The 19453-nt window shown below is 40.3% G+C and overlaps 1 protein-coding gene across 2 annotated transcripts in view; it reads left to right on the forward strand.

Moving 5' to 3' along the window:
* NDST2 (N-deacetylase and N-sulfotransferase 2) overlaps nt 1–18166 on the forward strand; it is a 66017-nt gene extending 47851 nt beyond the window's left edge. For both annotated transcript variants that reach the window (XM_087932274.1, XM_026711063.2), the window contains 12 exons: nt 3074–3161; nt 3789–3943; nt 4507–4692; nt 5473–5601; nt 8554–8736; nt 10463–10559; nt 12240–12363; nt 13359–13533; nt 13641–13811; nt 14510–14619; nt 16482–16584; nt 16673–18166. In XM_087932274.1, coding sequence (XP_087788400.1) covers nt 3074–3161; nt 3789–3943; nt 4507–4692; nt 5473–5601; nt 8554–8736; nt 10463–10559; nt 12240–12363; nt 13359–13533; nt 13641–13811; nt 14510–14619; nt 16482–16584; nt 16673–16798 — 1647 coding nt within the window. In that variant the 3' untranslated portion in view covers nt 16799–18166. The remainder of the gene's footprint in view (nt 1–3073; nt 3162–3788; nt 3944–4506; nt 4693–5472; nt 5602–8553; nt 8737–10462; nt 10560–12239; nt 12364–13358; nt 13534–13640; nt 13812–14509; nt 14620–16481; nt 16585–16672) is intronic.
* Nucleotides 18167–19453: the final 1287 nt, after the last annotated feature.

The raw sequence follows: 19453 nt of genomic DNA on the forward strand, positions 1-19453 counted from the left end.
ATGAACTTTCTGTCAAATCTAGTTTCCGTGTGATACATCCAGCTGCTTGTTTCCAAATCATTTTGTTAAAATAATTTTCTGGTGTACGCTGAGCAAGTTGGAAGAACATGCATACACTTAATTTGCTTGTACTGCTTTTGTCTTTTTTATTATCTGACACTTGAAAAGATTGGGAGAGAAAAAATGGAACTGAAAGAAAAAACCCAAAAGAAACTGGTGTGAAATGGGAATTTGCTGAGTGAAATCTCCCATATTTTGGAAATAGTCTTGACCAAATAAAGCACTGTAAAGGAAAAAGGGATATTCAGCCAGAATATCCAGATGATTACAGGGGACACAGGATGTGCAACTTGCCATCACTCTTACATATTATTTTTAGAACAAGTTTTGTGTGTAGTAATCAGTACACAATTAGTAATTAGTAATCAATCAGTAATTCATCTTGTTGCTTTGATTTGAAGAAGGTGGGAAGTAAATAAGATGTCAAACTGCCTTTCTCTCTTTCCTGAAGAATGAGTATATTGCTTGATAGATTTCATATCTCCCCCAAGTATTTTGTTTGAGTGCCAGTTTTAGCCTAAAAAGTGAAAAGAAGAAAGATACAATTCTTTTCCTTTTTTAATTTCTGGGTACATTTTTCAAGACTGAGATCGTTTCTCCTGCATTCCTGAAGGAAGTCACAGTGGCCAAAGGTCAATGTACCCAGAAGCTCAACGGGGATATTCTTGTCCTCTTGCTTTCAAGAACCTGCTTGCTGGGTCTTTTCATCTCATATTCACACAAATCCTGAAATAAAGTCTTGGAAGAGTAAATAAAATTGAACTACATGATGAGCTAATCAGATGTTACAAAAACATAGGGATCATTGCTTTCCTTCAACCCATGCATGTTCTTAAAAAAGAATAAAAGGGAAATATGTATCACGTTATAACTTTCAGAAATGAAATAGTTACGTAATTATAGGAACAAATATATTTGCATAATAAAGTTTAAAAGAAAGTATGAAGCCTTGCCTAGAAGTACTTTCCTGCTGTGACAAAGAAATTAGAAGCATCTGATAAATATTGTTTAGGAAAGTTACATCAGTAAAATCAATTTATAAGCGTGGATTTGTTTTCAATATTCTAAAGTGTAAGAAGAAAGATAAATAGTACCTGCAAATAGCATTTATAAAACTTCTATTTCTGCCTTTTATTGATGGTGATTGATTATCAAGCTTGTGGATATTTTGAGATCCGATCTTGAGAAGCATATTACATCCAGAGACACCCTTGAAAGAGCAGTTTCCTGAGACATGGGGATCAACTGACATGTGTTGTTATAGTAACCCAAGTTTGGCTTTGCTAAGCTGCTTCGCCTTCTCTTTCTCTCTGAAGGCATCCCTTCCCAGGTGTTTTGGAATGTCAGGACTCAGGAACACAAAATGCAGATGCCAAGTATCAAAAGGGATTTTAGTCAAATGCGGTTGCTTAGAAATTTTATGTATACGCACTATATATGTATTACTCAGTGGAAATAGTGTTCTAAAGAATGAGACAATTGTCTACCCTTAAACAAACAATACACAAACAGACATCCTAAGACAGGGGTGTCAGATTCGCGTCATTATGGCGGCATCACGTGATGTATTGGGACTTTTCCCCCTTCACTAAACCAGGCGTGGGTGTGGCCATCACGTGATGCATCCAGCTCATGGGCCAGGAGTTTGACAGCCCTGTCCTAAGAGGACTATATGGAGCTCAATTAGTAATTCAGAATGTGGATCGTGATTATTACAATTTTGACTCTGGAGAGCCAGCAGAATTACAATTATCAAATGCTGAACTCGGACATAGAAAAAACATGCCCCAAACCTACCTACGAAACTCAATGATGTTGGGCATTTTGTTCCTTTCATTTTTAGATTGTGCGTATTTTTTGGAAACTAACCAAGATATTACCAGTGTACATTTAGTATGCCAGCTGTTGAAAAAGTTCAAAACAGTCACGTTTGATTTCAAAATAGCAAATTTCTAAAAATAGAAAAGGTATCCAGAATGATTGTGGAGACAATTTAAAGTGCAGTAACTGGAGTCATAAATGTTCAGAATGTATACAACTGTGTGAAAAAGTCCTGCATACTTTACACTTGTTTATGGTTTATGACATTTTTTGGATAGGCCATTGATTTTATGATATTTTATGCTAACTGCTATGCGAATATTATTATATTTAAATAAATACTGGTGGTTTTTAAGTGAAAAGCATAAGCTTTTTGCAATTGGGTGCTGTTTGGATGAGGATTGTGAATTTTCTTGCATGCTTACAATGCATGTTTACAATGACTATGAAAACATTAACTGATGCATAGCCAGTGGCATACGTGTTGCAGTTACTAAGGCCGATGCTGGTGTTTTGTTAACATTTTTATTGTTTGTGGCCCTGAAAAGGACCATTGAGGTAACCAAACATGGTTACTAATATGAGATTGGCCAGCCCTTATTGCTGATCACCAGGCGGCAACGCTTCGGCATAGACTGTTATTATAAGCCTTTGCACTTGATCTTTGGTGACAATGTGGTGCAGTTGACTTTGGTTACATTAATAAAAATTATGCATCTCAATCCGACTACAGAAATGTTCATCAAAGTACTAATTTTGTGTGATTTCTATGAGTGAAAAGTTGATTAAACATGTAAATACAGCTTAAAATTGAAAGCGTACAGGACTTTTTCACACAGCTGTAGACCAGGAAAGATGCCACAAGTCCAGAAAATGCCAGAGCAGTTAAAGATGAAAGAAATATCTCCTCAGAACCCAGACCCAGAAGAAGGCAGATTCAGCTGGCCCAGAATTCGGACTCTGGTATATTTCAAGCAGGAAATGTTGCCTTTGGGAAGCCTGAAAGTGGGAGGTGGGCGTTGATGTGGGGCTGTGTCTTTTGGACTTACTGGGCTTCCAGTTTATGCAGTTGAATACAAGTAATAAAAGAGGAAGCTGTTAAGAAGGGTATGAATTCCTATCATCATGTGAGTTGATTAAGAAACTGGTTTGAATGGTTTCACTCAGCCTTTCTCTCTTCTTTTCCTGCAAGGCTCTTTTAAACACTCAGAACAAGCTGAGGGCCCTGGTTCCCAATTTCACTTTCAATCTGGGATTCTCTGGGAAATTCTACCACACTGGTAAGATTTTTTGTTCTGTATGAAGTTATCCTATTTCTTAGGAGCAAATTCATGTTGGATTCACATTTAATCATCTCCTGAGTTGGCCAGATTCAGGCAACTTTGAATGGGAGCTGCCCAGAGTTTGATATAAGATAGGCAGCTATATAAGCCTTTTAAGTAAAAAAGCCTGCTGATTCAAAAGGTTGCCATATTACTGCATAGTGAAAAGTAAGAGTGGCCTTTTGAAGACCAAATAAACAAAGAAATAACTGGCACAATTAGAATATTTACCCAAGATTTCTTTTATCAGTCAGCTTCTTGCTTCTATTTATAGATTTCTTAACTAAATGTGCTTGGAGCTGACTCAGGGAACCCAGTTTTTGAGCCTAATGGCTTTGAACAAATAAATGGTTAGGTGCTTAATCTGCTGTGACACCAGCGGAAGGTTTTCTCTCTTTGAAAAAAACTGCTGAAGGAGCTTCCAGTCTCAGTGAAGACCTCATTAGGGGACAAAATAAATAGCTGGCGTTTTTCTCTTCAAATCTGCTGTGCAGTAGTGTAAAGGAGGTTTTGTCTTGTTGGAAGTATCTTTGCTCAATAACAACCCAACAACCCTTGCTTAGTCCTTTTGCCACGTGCTTCCAGGTACAGATGAGGAAGATGAAGGAGATGATATGCTGTTGAAGAACAGGAAGGAATTCTGGTGGTTTCCTCATATGTGGAGTCACATGCAGCCGCATCTCTTTCACAATGTTACTGTGTTGGCAGAGCAAATGAAACTCAACAAGCAGTTTGCTTTGGTAAGGGACAACTTTCTGGAATGTTTCAATCTGCTACAAGTTTACTACATGACCACTGCTGAGTTCTAAGATAAGGATGTAAAGATAATAGTACAGTCTGTAGTTGGAGTGAGTTTGCAGAAAGTGTTTAATAAACAGGTGCCATCTGTGACATAGAAAAACAGAACTCTGACAGAAAGTATGAAATTTCTTGCAATTCCTAAGTGTTGTTCTTCCTAATTCCTGCATCATACTTTCCAGTTCCGTTAATATTTCAAATTATAAAGTATAACCTTGCAATTTGATCCTGTATGATGCTTGATTGATTGCTTGATTTCACATCTGACCTGGAACTTGCACCGTCTCTCATATCTTCTGTATGTTAGAAAAATTTGCGAATGACAAATGGAACTGATTTGTACTGATCTGTCCATCCTACTTAATGACTTTATAGCAAGCAAACAAGTTTTGCTTTGTTATCTATATATTCCTTGTCTTGCTCCATAGCCACCTGCCCTTCTCTTCCCTCTTGCTAAATTGCTAACAGTGAATGTAGAACTTTTACAATTTTGTTTTGACCCCAGGAACATGGGATTCCCACAGATATGGGCTATGCAGTAGCTCCCCACCACTCAGGGGTTTACCCAGTCCATGCCCAACTCTATGAAGCATGGAAAACTGTTTGGGATATTCAGGTGACCAGCACAGAGGAATATCCTCATCTTCGACCTGCCCGATATCGACGAGGGTTCAGCCATAATGGAATCATGGTAAGACGCTGAGCCCTATTAACAATCTAGAGGAGGAAAAAAGTGCGACCAATTCTGGAGCGCTCTTCTCATTGTTGGACATCAACTTTCTGAAGTTCTCTAAATTGAAGAAAGGGTTGTCAGAAATGAACCATCTTGTTCTCCGTAAACAATATTGGGTGATGAACACCATGTACGTTATAAGTCATAATTCCATTATTTTCTGTTGAAGCAGGGAAGTAATTCTTTTTGACTTAAAACATCTCTAGTCTTAAATCATAAGAGTCATCCATACAAAGTTGGGTAGTTAATTAACAGGTTTTGGAGAAACAAAAGATTTTAAAAAGGGTGATGGGGTTGGTACACGAGGCAGGGAGAATTGAACATAATCAGTGGCCACAGAGAATGCACCAGGTCAGGCAATGGAACACAAGGTACTAGAATAAAACTTGTCTCCATAGAGATACCCACACAAATACATCTTATTTCCGGCCCAACTTATTGTGTGATCATAATTCTATACAATGAATAAAAATTATTTTGAAAAAGAGCTATTTCAGCTCTAGCCTTTTGAAGAATATGAAAATAGAAAGACAATTCTTGGCAGTGTCACTGTCAATCTCCATTCTACCCCTGTTGAAGTTTTCATAGGACTTTAGGAATCTCAGCTGAAGACCAGGACATCTGATGTGGAGGAAATGGATTCTGCCCATCGGTTGGTCTCAGCCTTTCCCCTCAGCCTGTGAACCAGCACTCTGTGTTAATATTTCTCCTCCTCCTCCTCCTCTCTGGCTCATCTAGGTGTTGCCTCGCCAGACTTGTGGTCTTTTTACTCACACTATATTCTATAATGAGTACCCTGGTGGCTCCAAGGAATTAGACAAGAGCATTCGTGGTGGAGAACTTTTCCTGACAATGCTCCTGAACCCCGTAAGTATTAAGAACACGAAGGTCTTCATTCAGTTGGTAGACTTTCTCTTTTTCTCTTTTCTGTATTTGTAGATCACTAAATAAATGTTAATTGATGTGGGGACTACTAATTTAAATATCCCTTCCTTAATATTAAATAGAGAAATAACTCCAGCAGAGTTTTAAAAAGTGATACAAAAGCAGAAAAATAATAAAACACCAGGACCAGACAGTTTTCCCAGTGAACTATATAAAAATATGTACGAACTGTTTGAACCAATACTATTAGAGGTATATAGTGAAACGCTATTAGAAGCTAGATTACCAAAGCCCTGGTCTGAGGCATATGTCACTTTGATTCTGAAGGAAGGTACTGATCAACAGATGATTTCAAATTATAGACCAATTTCACTATTAAACATAGATTATAAAATATTTATGACAATTTTGGCAGAGAGAATGAAACCAATTCTAAGTGAGATTATATATTCGGACCAGAACGGCTTTCTGCCAAATAGACAAATTAGAAACAACATCAGAATAGTGTTAAATACAAACGAATACTACGAAGCACAGCCCGAAAAGCAAGCAGCATTAATTTTTTTGGATGCATAAAAGGCCTTCGACAATCTTAATTGGAAGTTTATGCTACAGCAAATAATAAGAATGAATTTCAGTACTAACACAGTAAAAATACTACAAGCCATATACTCTACCCAAACAGCAAGGTGTTACTCAATGGAGATTGTACAGATGAGTTTAAGATAGGCAAAGGAGTGAGACAAGGGTGCCCACTATCACCTCTGCTGTTCATTTTATCCTTAGAAGTGTTACTTGCCACAATCGGACAAAATTCAAGAATAAAAAGGATCAAAATCAGAAATGACGAATACAAGGTCCAAGCATTTGCAGACGACCTTGTATTCATAGTGGAAGAACCAATAAAAAAATAGACAAGTACTACTTCAAGAAATAGAAAAATTTGGAGAAGTTGCAGGATTGAAAATAAATAAAAACAAAACTAAAATGATAATTAAAAATTGCACTGCAAAACAGAAAATAGAACTACAAAATAAAATGGGACTACAGAGTGAAAAAAGAATATCTGGGAATATGGCTATACCTACTAGGTGCTTGTCAATTAAAGATAATTATACTAAATTAAACTAGGAAGGATTTGGAATTATTAGGGAAACTACAACTATCAATATTAGGCAGAATCGCAGTGTTGAAAATAAATACCCTACCAAAATTGATGTATCTCTTTCAGATGATCCTGATAAAATTAGGAAACCCATTTTTTATTGAATTAAATAAAATAACAACCAAATTCGTCTGGCTGGGCAAGAAATGCCAGAATGAGATCTTGGGGACAATTGTGTCATGGCCCAACAGACTTTTTGAGTCTCTGAGAGCAGACCATCTTCAGTTTAGAAGGAGAAATGATTGACATCTAAATTTCACTGGAATGTATTTAAACCATTTACCAGAAAGTATTAAATACTGTTAAGATAAAAGATGTGCAGGAATTTAAAGTTGGATGCAGAAAGCGGCTTTTGATTTTGAGTCACGGGGCGTGAGTCACGGTGGCCCCTTCTGCTGCCTGCACTTTGGCAGTTCACATCTCACCAGGCTTAATTATTGCTTCATCTTCTCTTTCCCTTCCTCTTTTCACATCTCCATATCCATTTAGTGCAAGAACCCTGCAAAGGGTTTGTAGAGAAGAAGGCTGGTATCCTTAGCAGCCCTCTTCCTTCCAATTCAGCTGGAGTTAACAGGCTCATTTGGTGAAGCAGAGTGCTTTCCCCTTTGTAAGGCCTCTCAGACCCAGCCATCTCTGCGGTTGAAGGTGAAGGGGCAGCTAATGGGTCATAGACAGTAATGTGTGCATGTGCGTGTGTGTGTGTGTGTGTGTGTGTATCGGGGGAGGGGGAAAGAGAGATAAAAAGGCATCACCCATTGTGGTCACAACGGGTAGAAATACTTGTTCTACATGTGATAATTGCACTTGAGTGTTCAGATGTTAAGATACCATTCATTGTTAAATTGTCTATTGTGTTGCTCATAGTATCTGGCACTCATAACTACAATTGTCTGAATTGTGAACATTGACCAAAAGATTATAGAGTTACTACTGCAAGATCAAACATGAGCAGCTAGTAATCTTTGTCAAGTTCTGAACAATAATTATGGTGCCCAGCAATCCGTTGGTAACTCCAGTACTAATTGTTCTAGGTCTAATTTTCTCATAATTTGAAGTATTGTATTTGTGTTTTATTGGGACTAAACAAAACCAGGTTCAAAGTTAGTTATGTGATACGGACATGCCAGTAAGTTTAAGTGGCGGGACGCTTCCTGGTCACACCTCCCAGACTATGGAAAAGATGGAGCTCCCCAGTCTTAACAATACTGTAATTGGAACTAAGTTCCAGTTATAGTTGTTTAGACTGATTAGGGTTAATTTATAAATAAAAACCTTGGGGGGGTCGGGGGGCAAAGAAATGCAGGGGTCATATTTCTAGAAAACTAAAGGTATTTTGTTGGGTTATGACCCCCCCTCCCAATGGAGACTAGACTTTCAGTAAGCATGCACTTGTCATGACAGTAAAAGGAGACTCCCAAGTTCCTTGCTCTTGAAATCTAATTAAAAAATAAAAAGGACTATATAAATAAATAGTTCTACATTCAACAGATTGAGAGGAATGATGGCTTTCTTTTCAGAAGAAAAGAATTAAATGGAACTGATGAATTAATTAAAACCCTCTTAAGAAATTCTGGGACATAGGAGTTATTTATATTAATATCCTTTGTGGGAAGGATGACTATATATGTCAAATCTAAACAAATGAAAGAACAAAAACTTTAGGATCATGGACATTGTATACCTTGCAACTGCAGAAAGCAGGTGATGGGACCCAGGGGTGTTTGTTTGTTGATGCTAATGAAAGCTTCCATTTTCTTCCTTCCTTGTAGATCAGCATCTTCATGACTCACTTGTCCAATTACGGCAATGACCGCCTTGGGCTCTACACTTTTGAAAGCCTTGTCAAATTTGTGCAGTGCTGGACCAATCTTCGTATTCAGACTTTGCCTCCCATCCAGTTGGCTAAAAAGTATTTTGAAATATTTTCAGAGGAAAAGAACCCTCTGTGGCAGGTGAGGAAGCATTTTCCAACAATGCCTAAGATAGGTTCCCACACTTCAGCTGAAGATTTGATTTGACCTTGATACAAAAGTAGAAAGTTCAGCATTTAATGAATCTTTATTATTTGCTGCAGGAGAAAGGTTCCTGCATTTCATTTTCCTTTTGATTTCTTTGGAATTAACTGGGAATATGGAAAGTTATGGCTGTTTCTGTACATAGGAAACTTTTATTTCTGAGAGAAGTTTGACATTTTTGAATTGACTCTGATTCCATTTTCAGCACATACTTTCACTGTATAAGTTCATTGGTGAATCCAACAAATCTTTCAATGGCAGGTCCCGTTTACATTGTTGTCTGGGTGGGTAATCTAGCTTTACACTCCCAAATGAGGCTGTCATTTTGAAAAGAAAATGATATTCATAAGTAGGTCTCAGGACTATAGAATTGGGAACTGCTGTACAAACACCGGGGGACAGCTCTCTTTTGACAAGCAGGTTTTAGTGACAAATAAAAACAAAGTCAACAGAGGCATTCCTGATTGGCCGCCTCAGCACATATTTGACCTTCCTCTTAGCCAGAAAGATAACCTTAAAACCAGTTTTTGTTTTTCCTCATGCACCAGTCCAGATTATACATTAACTGGTAAGTACATCATGGCATCTCTATCAATCCTTGAAAGAGGAATGTGGAGATGATTATTAGCATACCTATTGCAACTATCTTAAGAAATTCAACTGGAGAGTTCACCTGGGTGGGCAGTATTTCAGTGACGTCCAGCTTTCTTTTATTCCTGGAAACTCCCTCTGATAATATGCAATTAATCAGTCCTTTGGTAGAATAGATAATAAAGGAATTGGAGTCTTTGAATTTCAGTTGCTCCCATAAACTGGCTATAAAAGTTATGCTATGCTAGGAATCCAGCTAGACCAACCTTCAATTAAGATAATTTCACCTGCCTTAGCTATTTCAAATTCTTGCAATAATACTAGATTAGCATCCCCTTTCCTCCAAATCATAGAATATAAGAGAGAGAGTATCCTGCAGGAATGGGTATCAAGATGAACAAATGATCTGGTGTTGAATGCTAACCCTTACAATTTCCTGCTGTTCAACCAAAATCCCCCCTACCCCAAAAGTATCCAAAATTGGAACTCACAGTTTTTTATTCTATCTTTTGGAACAACTCTGAATGATCTTCAGGGTTGAAGATGTCTTGAAGATGTCCATCAGGTGTCTTCCAAACTAAAGATATCCATAGCACCAACTGTTCCTCATAGCCTTTTCTATTTGCCAGCCCCTTGTCATCTTGGTGGCTCTCATCTGAACATGTTCTAATATCAGTGTCCTTCCTAAAATGTGACGCTCAAAACCAAGCATGTACTGGGGGAATATGACCAGTGCAGAAAAGATTGGAAAAATTACTTCTCTTGAATTTCCTATTAGGAAAAGAGCAAAAATCAAGCAAACCAAATTTCAAAATAAGCGCAGATTTCAAAAGATAAACTTTTCAAAATACTTTTTATATTTTGATACTATAAATGTTTCCTAACATTATGAAAAAAGTAATGTGATTAAATGGCTTTGCTCCAAGACTCAGTATCCAGTATCACTGTAGTACATTCCGAAGGGTAGAACGCATCTTAGATGAGGGACCTTCTCATACAATTTAGTTACCTAATGTATATAAAGTCATGTATTTCCGACATCATCTCATATTTGATGTCTTTTTTGACATAGAACCCTTGTGATGACAAGCGGCATAAGGACATCTGGTCAAAAGAGAAGACATGTGACCGGCTTCCCAAGTTCCTTATTATTGGTCCTCAAAAAACTGGTAACGTTTATCCCCAATGGCATTTTTCATCGTGCTTATAGCGATTTGATATTTGTATAATGCATTGTGAGTCTCCATTTTGTGATTTCATCTGTCAGCATAGTGGCCTTTAAAGTCCAGGTAGAAAAGTTTGGCCTTCTGAATGCCACCAGACTCTGCCTTCTCACATCCCTCACTGCTGTCCATGTAGACTGGGGCGCTTGTTCTGGTTCAGCGGCCTCCTGACTGCTCTCCTGCCCCCTCTGCTGATCAAAGTTCGAGGAGGATTTGACCATGTGGAGAAGGGCAAATCTGTACTGAGATTCCCTACTCCTTTCAGACCTGTCAAACTGAGATAAGACAGATCTGTAACTCAATACATTTGGGGATAAATCAATGTACAAAAAGAAGTTTAAACTGGAAAGCATTCTTCACCACTCCAGTATATGGGATGTGAAAAGAAATACAAGTATTCCTTGACTTACAATCATTTGTTTAGTGATTGTTCGAAGTTACAACAGCACTAAAAAAAGTGGCTTATGATCAATTCTCACAACTGTTGCAGCTTCCCCATGGTTATGTGATCAAAATTTGGGTGCACTTGGCATTTGGCATAGATTTATGGCAGCTGCACTGTCCTGGGGTCATACGATCATCATTTGTAATCTTCTCAGTTGGCTTCCAATACGTACAATCAATGGGGTTTGCATAATGACTGCATGACTCACTTAAAAACTTCAGTAATTTGTCAGTGTTCCAGTAAACCTCCATTCCAATCAATAACTCCCTGACAGACATAACTCGAACGTACCTTTATTTGGATAGTAAACTGAACGTTTTCGGGCTTCCTTGCAATATTCGAAACTCCAAATCCATCCTGCCTTGGCCGTCATCACATCACATGGCCACATGATTGTACCATTCGTCCTAAAGTAAGATCCTTATTTCATTCTGCACCATACTCAATGACCATGAAGTAACAAACGAATTTTATTTTGTCTACTTAGAGCTGTGATGGCGAGCATATGGCATGGGTGCCACAAGTGGCACACAGACCCATTTGTGCTGGCACGCAAGGCACAGGCAAACTTACCTCACTGCGCATGCACGTGCCTCACAGCTGATTTTTTTTTCGGTTGGCTTGAGGCCTTCCTGTAATACCGGAAGTGACGAAACGGGCCTATAATTTGGCCCAAAAAGCCTTGCAGAAACTTTTTCCAAGCTTCTGTAAGGCCGAAAAAGGCTTCAAACCAGCCAAACAATCAGCTGTGAGGCGCAGTGCAGGTAAGGGGGTGGCAGGGTGGGGGGGTGCATTGCATTCTGGGTGCTGGTACGTGAGTGCGTTCGCGCTGGTGCATGTGCAGTTTTTGGCACAGAAGCCCAAAAAGGCTAGCCATTACTGACTTAGAGCTACTCAATAGTATTGGCCAACTCAGGCTTGTGGCAGCATGGGAGCATCGAGTCTCAGTATGGCTTCCAAAGATGACATAATTCACTTAACAACTCTGGCAAAAAAGATCATAAAATGGGGTTCAACTCACTTAACTACTTGCTTAATTTGGAAATTTTGGGTCCAGTTGTTATCTTAAGTCAAGGACTACCTATATTTGGAACCAGCAGATATTTCAGTTATTCATGGCTGAAGTAAACCCAACGCAACCTTGATGAAGCTTTTATTTTCTTCTTATTTCTCTGTTGCAGGCACAACAGCTGTGCATTTCTTCCTCTCCATGCACCCAGCTGTGACTAGCAATTTCCCAAGCCCGTCCACCTTTGAAGAGATCCAGTTCTTTAATGGACCCAACTATCACAAAGGAATTGATTGGTACGTGCTGAGATGCCTATTGAATTGGTCTCCGAGAGCCTCTGAGCTTGGACTCTCTAACCCTGGTCAAAAAGCTAGGCCAAGGTTCTCCACATCCGGTTGCACTTCCATGATTCTCCCTTGCGCTAGCGGCTGATTCTTGTTCCAGCGTCCAGCCAGTCGTATAAAACAGTGTTAACTTCAAATGTTAAATAACACTGCTGACTTTTAATTAGTCGCTTGTATCGACTATGTATGCTTGTATCGGTTGCTGATTTGCCTTCAACAAGTCTTTAAAAAAATAGTTTTATTAAACTATTATTAAACTAAAATGAGAATGAAAATAGTGGGAAAATGGGGAAAGGAAAAGAGAAAAGAAAGAACTGTAGGGGAAAGGGAAAAAAAGAGAAAGCCTTGATTCTTTTTAGTGCAGTGGAATAAAATAATAGCACTACATCCTCAACTTTTTACTTTCACATATTTAATATGCACCAGCCATTTCTATAATCACAAACTTATCTAATCAGCAAAGTTTCATTTTTTTTCCCGTCTCAAGAACAAAAATTCAGTCGTGGCTACCAAGTCGAAACAAAGTTGGATATATTCTTTTCTTCGATTAGAGCAGTTCGTGTAGTAGATGCATTGATCCTTTCATAAAGCAATGACTAGATTGGTATTTCTCAACCTTGATGACTTTAAGATGTGTGGATTTCAGTTCCTAGAATTTTCCCAGCCAGATTGAGAAACACTGGAGTAATTGACGAAGGCAATTTTCAGAGGGGATCGTGTTTGTATCATGGAAGTTCCCCATAAGACAGACCTCATTTGCATCCCAGGTGGAATCAGAATCCAGCCTGAGGCTCCCGCCAGGATGATGCAAATGTTTGTGTGTACTCTGTCAGGGCCTGCAAGCTTCTTGTGTATAGTAAGAAACCAGGAATTTCTCAATTCTAATTCAATCCATCCCCATTATTATTATTCCCTTATATTTTTTCCTGATTTCCTCAACTTGACAGGTACATGGAATTCTTCCCCATCCCTTCTAATGCCAGCACAGACTTCATGTTTGAGAAAAGTGCCAATTATTTTGATACTGAGGTAGTCCCCAAAAGAAGTGCAGCTCTTCTTCCGCAGGCCAAAATCATCGCTGTCCTTATCAACCCCGCTGACCGAGCCTACTCTTGGTACCAGGTAACACGGAAAGGCCAGGCTGCCTAGGTGACATTTTACATATTATCTGCCTTTTGAATTGGGGAAAGCGGAATTTTATGCTCTTCATTCACTTTTCACCCTTGCAGCACCAACGTGCTCACAATGACCCCGTGGCCCTTAACTACACCTTTTACCAGACCATTTCCGCTGGACCCCAGGCCCCTCAAGAACTGCACAATCTACAGAGTCGCTGTCTGAATCCTGGATTGTATTCAACACATCTGGAGAGATGGTTAACGTATTTTCCACCAGGGCAGGTACAGCAGTTCTTTTTTCCAAGATCCAGCTTATGTTTGAACACAATTTAAGTGAACCCTAAAACGGATTCTGAGCAACCTTTTCAAAATGTTTTAACTTTCACTTGCACAAGCAAACCAGGATTTTTCTTGAATATCTCTTGTGTGTGAGAGAGACTTACAAAAGATCTCTCTCACCAAGAAATATTCAAGAAGAATAAAAACTGGCTTTCTAGGTTTCAGAGATGAGCGGACCCAGAGTGGAAAAAAACTTTGAAGAAGCAGCTTCTTGAATTTTTGAGCTTTGTCATTAATGCAAACCCTGGTTATAGAAAATTCTGTACCCTACCTTGCCAGCTGAATCATTGTATAAATAAGACAAAGGAATTTCTCAACCACCTCCTTCAAGAAGGGGAAAGTGGAATAGTCTGGTAACCAGATATAACTAGGAAGTGTCTGCTATGTCTGTCCAGCTTTATAATGTTGACTCGTCAGTCAGGAAATATCATTAACGTGATATGCATTATACAGAAATACTCTACAAGCCTCGGGGGAGATTTTGTGTATATGCTGTAGGGAGAACGTTGTCAGACTTTTTGAACCATCCATAATCCAGGTCACAGTCTGGCAGGATTACAGATTGTACTAAAAGTTCCTTTTATTGATGCAAAGGTTGGTTAGATTTACCAAGAACTTTGGCCATGTCTCCTTCCATTTAGATTCTGATAGTTGATGGGCAGGAGCTTCGACACAGCCCTTCTTCTATTATGGAGAACATTCAACGGTTTCTGGGAATTACACCACCTCTCAACTACACGCAAGCACTAAAGTAAGGATTCTCCATTTGCATGAAGGCTCTTTTGTCTTGAAATCTTTGTAAAAAGGTATGGGTGACATACATATGGGTGACAGCTGCTTGTAAGCTATTTTCCCTGTATTAGGACCTGATTTAAACACAGCACTTCTAAGCCAACAAATGAAGAAGTGGTCAGGCAATCCCTCCCCTTCCTTTCTCTAGCTTCCTAGAATTTCTGGTTTGTTTTATCACATAATGAGAAACGGAGGTTGTGAAGCCTAGTAGCTTGTTAATTGCTCCCCCTTCTGTCAGTCTTGGCTTGTTTGCCAGGGCCTGGGAGGGTGGGCAACTTGCTGCCCTCGTTATAGTCCCATCAAGCCGGGTTCAATGGTGCTAGTGGCAGTTAAACAACTACAAGAAACACCTGAGCTTGTTGCCATCTTCTGGGGATTCCTTATCTCTGAATCAGGCTTCTGTGTACAAGTAACAGGGATTTACCAAATGAAAATAATAATCCCTGTGATACTGTAATCTTGAACGGCATTTTTTAAAAATCCAGTCCATTTTCAGGAAGTGTCTGCATAGAGGAAGCTGCGGATGCGCAGTCTCTGTGGATTTTGAAAGGGTGGTGCAGAGAGGCTCCCTTCTCTTCCCAACTGCTGCCTGGGAGTTCTTGCCCGGATAGCAGATGGTGGGCAGGGCTGGAGGGAGGGCCAGGCATTAAAAGGGGCTTTCCCAGAGAACAGCAGGTGAGCTGCCTCTGCCCTAATCCTGCTGGCTCACCAGCACATCCCCCCATTCCCCCACTCGGCCTTTTTCTCCCCTCTTAGGCTAGTGCACATACACACCGCATCTCAGTGGAGAGTCTCAGTCATCCAAGCAGAATTGTCTGCAAGTTGAGTTACGGCAACTGGGCTTATCACTGGTTTGAGACGTTTTGTTACCCATCCAAGCAGCTTCTTCAGTCTGAACAAATTGGTTAGAGGGATCTGAGTAGGCAGGAAGTCCTTGGAATGTACCAACTCCTAACATTTTTAGGGGCATTCCCGCCTCAGGGTTTCTTCCTCAAATGGCAGACTTTTTCTGACTGAAGAAGCTGCTTGGGTGGGCAGCAAAATGTCTTGAACCAAGAAAGTAAGTCTAGTCGCCATGATTTCTAGACACACAATTCATTTTTCAAGAGTTCTGTTATTTTGTCCCCTTATTTTGCAGCATGTCGTTCCCATCTAGTTTAATCCAAGGGGACAAAAAAGGCAAGTTGGACAAAGAGTCTGTAGGTAGAAGTTACCAATCCCGATGCAATTCTTGCTAGCATAAATGCAGAGATTTATTTATTGCTGCCTTTGTTTATATTCTGGGTTGCCGACACCACTTTCATCTGCCTTTCCTGCTTCTTGCATTCATCTGAAATTGTTGCTTTTGCTTTGTTCCTGTTATCTGAGCTGCCATGGAAAGGACAACAAGGATGCATAAATTAATTTCAATCAGTAAACTGTACCAAGGACGAAGAGCTAAGAGCCAGGATGCCCAGGAAGGACTTCTTGTTCCCTCTGGCTCCAAAGGCAGCGATCAGTTTAGATCTCGCAGAGCTTTCGGTCAAAGGAGATGCCTTGCCTTGGAGAGCCCATCAGCTCCCTGCCACCCCAGATTCAGAGCATCCTTGACCCACAAGGACGCAGACTATCCAGAGGGAGACAGAGCCAGCCTGACATGTAGATCAGTTGTGTTTCATTGGTGATGACTTTTCTGAGAGATGGCAAGATCATTGTCCAAACAGATCATTGTTAGGCACTGAAAGAAAAGGCAAATTAGGAAGGTATTTAGCTAACCTTCATAGCACTCTAGATTCAAGCACAGGTGTATAAAAGGACAATATAAAGTAATTCCCCTTTCAGGTATGATGACGCAAAGGGATTTTGGTGCCAGCTGCTGGATGGAGGAAAGACGAAATGCCTGGGAAAGAGCAAAGGGAGAAAATACCCAGAGATGGATTCCTCGGTAAGCTACACAGAATTCCTCCTGCACGTCTGTTATAGTTGTCAGTGGCTTTTCATTAACCGATCCTCTCTTTTGGGGACCCCTGCAGTCCCGTATGTTCCTGGCAGATTTCTACCACGAGCACAACATTGAATTATCCAAGTTGCTGAGTACGCTCAGGCAGCCTCTCCCCACGTGGCTCAGGGAGGAGCTGCAGAATTCGAGCTGGAGCTGAAGCCCAGATCTCCACGAGCAAGACTGCTAAACAAACTCACGTGGGAGCCTTCGGGAAGGACACTTGTGTGTGTGCGTGCACACATACATTCACACACCACTGCCAACTTTCTTTGGATCACCCAGAGAGGGAGGAGGAAGCGTGCCATCTGGGGGTGAACCATGCACCTTCAGCTATTTATGGTTTGATGCAGCTGAGAGACACCTTCAGACCACAGTGGCACAAGATATTGTGCAGCAGTTGCCCACTGTTCCCAAATTCTATGGTAACTAACATAGGAATGTGTGTAGCCTGTAATCCCCAGATGCAAGGAAGCTGAAAGTAGCATCCCCAAGAAGCAGAAGCATGCAAATGTGTAGCTACTGTGACATTTCTTGTTAATGTCCAAAATGCTCAGGAAACTAGCAAGTGAATGTCTTACTATTTGTGACAGCTCTGTTACGTATGATGGTGGTGTTTCCAAGGTTCCTAGTCCTAGACATCAAAATGGCATTTTCTTGATTCCATTTTAGTTATTTCATTATTTCTACCCCAGGGGTCAGGGAAGCAAAATAGGTGATGTCCCTAGAATGGTAGAGACATTCTCGAATAGAAAGTGATTTGTGACAAGCAAACGATGGGGAGAAATCCAATGTGCTCTCTTCAGCCGCTGCAAGAAACTTACCTTCCTCTGGGATGAAAAGTTGTCCTCTGGTGCCCGCTGCATGGATTTTTCTTCTGCATTTAGTTGTCCGTGGTCTCCTTTCATTCCTTTCTGAGCACAGCAAGGAGATGATGATTGAGAGGGAATGGAATTGGTCCAAATGTTCTAATTTTGCCTCAAGTGAGTCTCCGGTTTCCTTGTAGAACCTACTCCTATTTTATCTTCTGCCTTGCTGCCATTCTCTCTTCTGAGCACAAGGCAGATTCTTGCCCATCTCTCAAACATGCCTTATGCCCAGCAACGCCCAAGAAAACCAGTCCTGAGCTCACCGGAACTAGGCAGACAGGGAGACACCTTGGGGGCAACACCTGTCACTCAGCGCATTCATTGAACCAGGGAAGAAAGGGATTTCAACCAAGCTTTCGCATTGAGCCTTAGTTGTTGTGCATTTTTAATTGTGCATTTACCATTGTCTGTAAATATATAATATGGACTTTATAATATCTCATTCAATGTGTCCCCAAGCAGCGGGAAATGTTGAGTAACCAAAAATGTAACCCACCAACCTAAAACCCTGTGGCTGAAGAAAGGAAAAAAAAGTGATGTTCTTCCTGCACTGGATTCGTGTATATTGTCATTCACATTGAATGATACAAATAAATTCTTGGCTCTTGCAGCTGAGCACAATGTCTAAATAAAAATTAGACATCGCATTTGGATCAATACATGAACTGCTTTATTTCTTGTTAGATGTAGATTTTCAAGTTGTGCTTAACCTTTTTCCTGACCGAATAGCTCTGATTATACATGCAAGCAATGGAGATACCTCTACTCTGGATTGTAAGAACCTGACTTAGTTATTAAAATGAAATTAGAAAACAGTATCGCTTAGGTAGATAATCTCAAAAAAAATCTGATGAATAACGTAAGAAACACATATTTTCTGGAGGGGAAACATGAGGCTAATTGGAAGTGGCGTTTTTAAGTCTGATTGGGATGGGCTAAGAGATTCAGTGCTTAACCACCGACAACGATGCCCCTGTGAACGCCAAGAGAAGAAAGTTCTAAACAAGGAGTGAAGGGGAAGGTCAAGGATGCATTAGAGGAGGAAAGACACACACAGTACTCAGCTCAAGTCCATGAACATTACAGGAGAAAAATTGGGTGTAAAACTAATTGCAAAAGAGGCCAAGTCTGTACTGTGTTCAGCACTTATGAGTCACAGACATTTGAAGCATTTCAAAGTCACACTTGAACAATGTAGGCCTTTTCCTGGGATTGGGCTACAGCTACAGAGGGCGGCTGAGCATTTCTGGAAAAGGAGACGGCTGTTTGAAACAACTACATGTCCTGATGTACAACTCAAAGGAATCAACAAAGGCATTTCCAGAATGGCCAGTATAAATGTTAATTGGAATGTCCTGGTCATCAAGGGTATCAAGGGTATGGGATAAGTTGATGATTAATACCACAAAGATAAATGAGTTCTATTTAATATTGTTGCAAAAATAACAGGAGGTAGAAGTTTGCAGTCTGTGCTAGGCAGTTCCCCATATTTGCAGCAGCCAATCATAACCTATATGCAAGCAAACATAGATTTCAGGGTTGGAAGAGGCCAAGCTCACCTAATTTCTAGATCCCACCATTGTGCTGCTTTTAAGAAGGTTTCTCCATCGCTCAACCAGAACTGACTTGGAACACTTGGCTTGCACTTTGCAGTGACCTGGATTGCTCCTTTCTTCTGTACACATGACTTCAAATGCCTGAAGAAAGCGCTGAGCGTTCTTCCAATGTTCGCATTCTATCATTCATGGAAAAAGCAGCTGCATTCAGACATATAGGAGCCTCTGTGGCCCAGTGGTTAGAGTGCAGTATTGCAAGCTTCTTCTGCAGCCATCTGCCTACAATTTGACACTTCAAATCCCACCAGGCTCAAGGTTGACTCAGCCTTCCATCCTTCCAAGGTGGGTAAAATGAGGACCCAGATTGTTGGGGGGGGCAATAGGTTGACT

This window comes from Pseudonaja textilis, chromosome 4 (assembly GCF_049901715.1).
Source record: "Pseudonaja textilis isolate UNSWEBS1 chromosome 4, rPseTex1.2, whole genome shotgun sequence".
Lineage (NCBI taxonomy): Eukaryota > Metazoa > Chordata > Lepidosauria > Squamata > Elapidae > Pseudonaja > Pseudonaja textilis.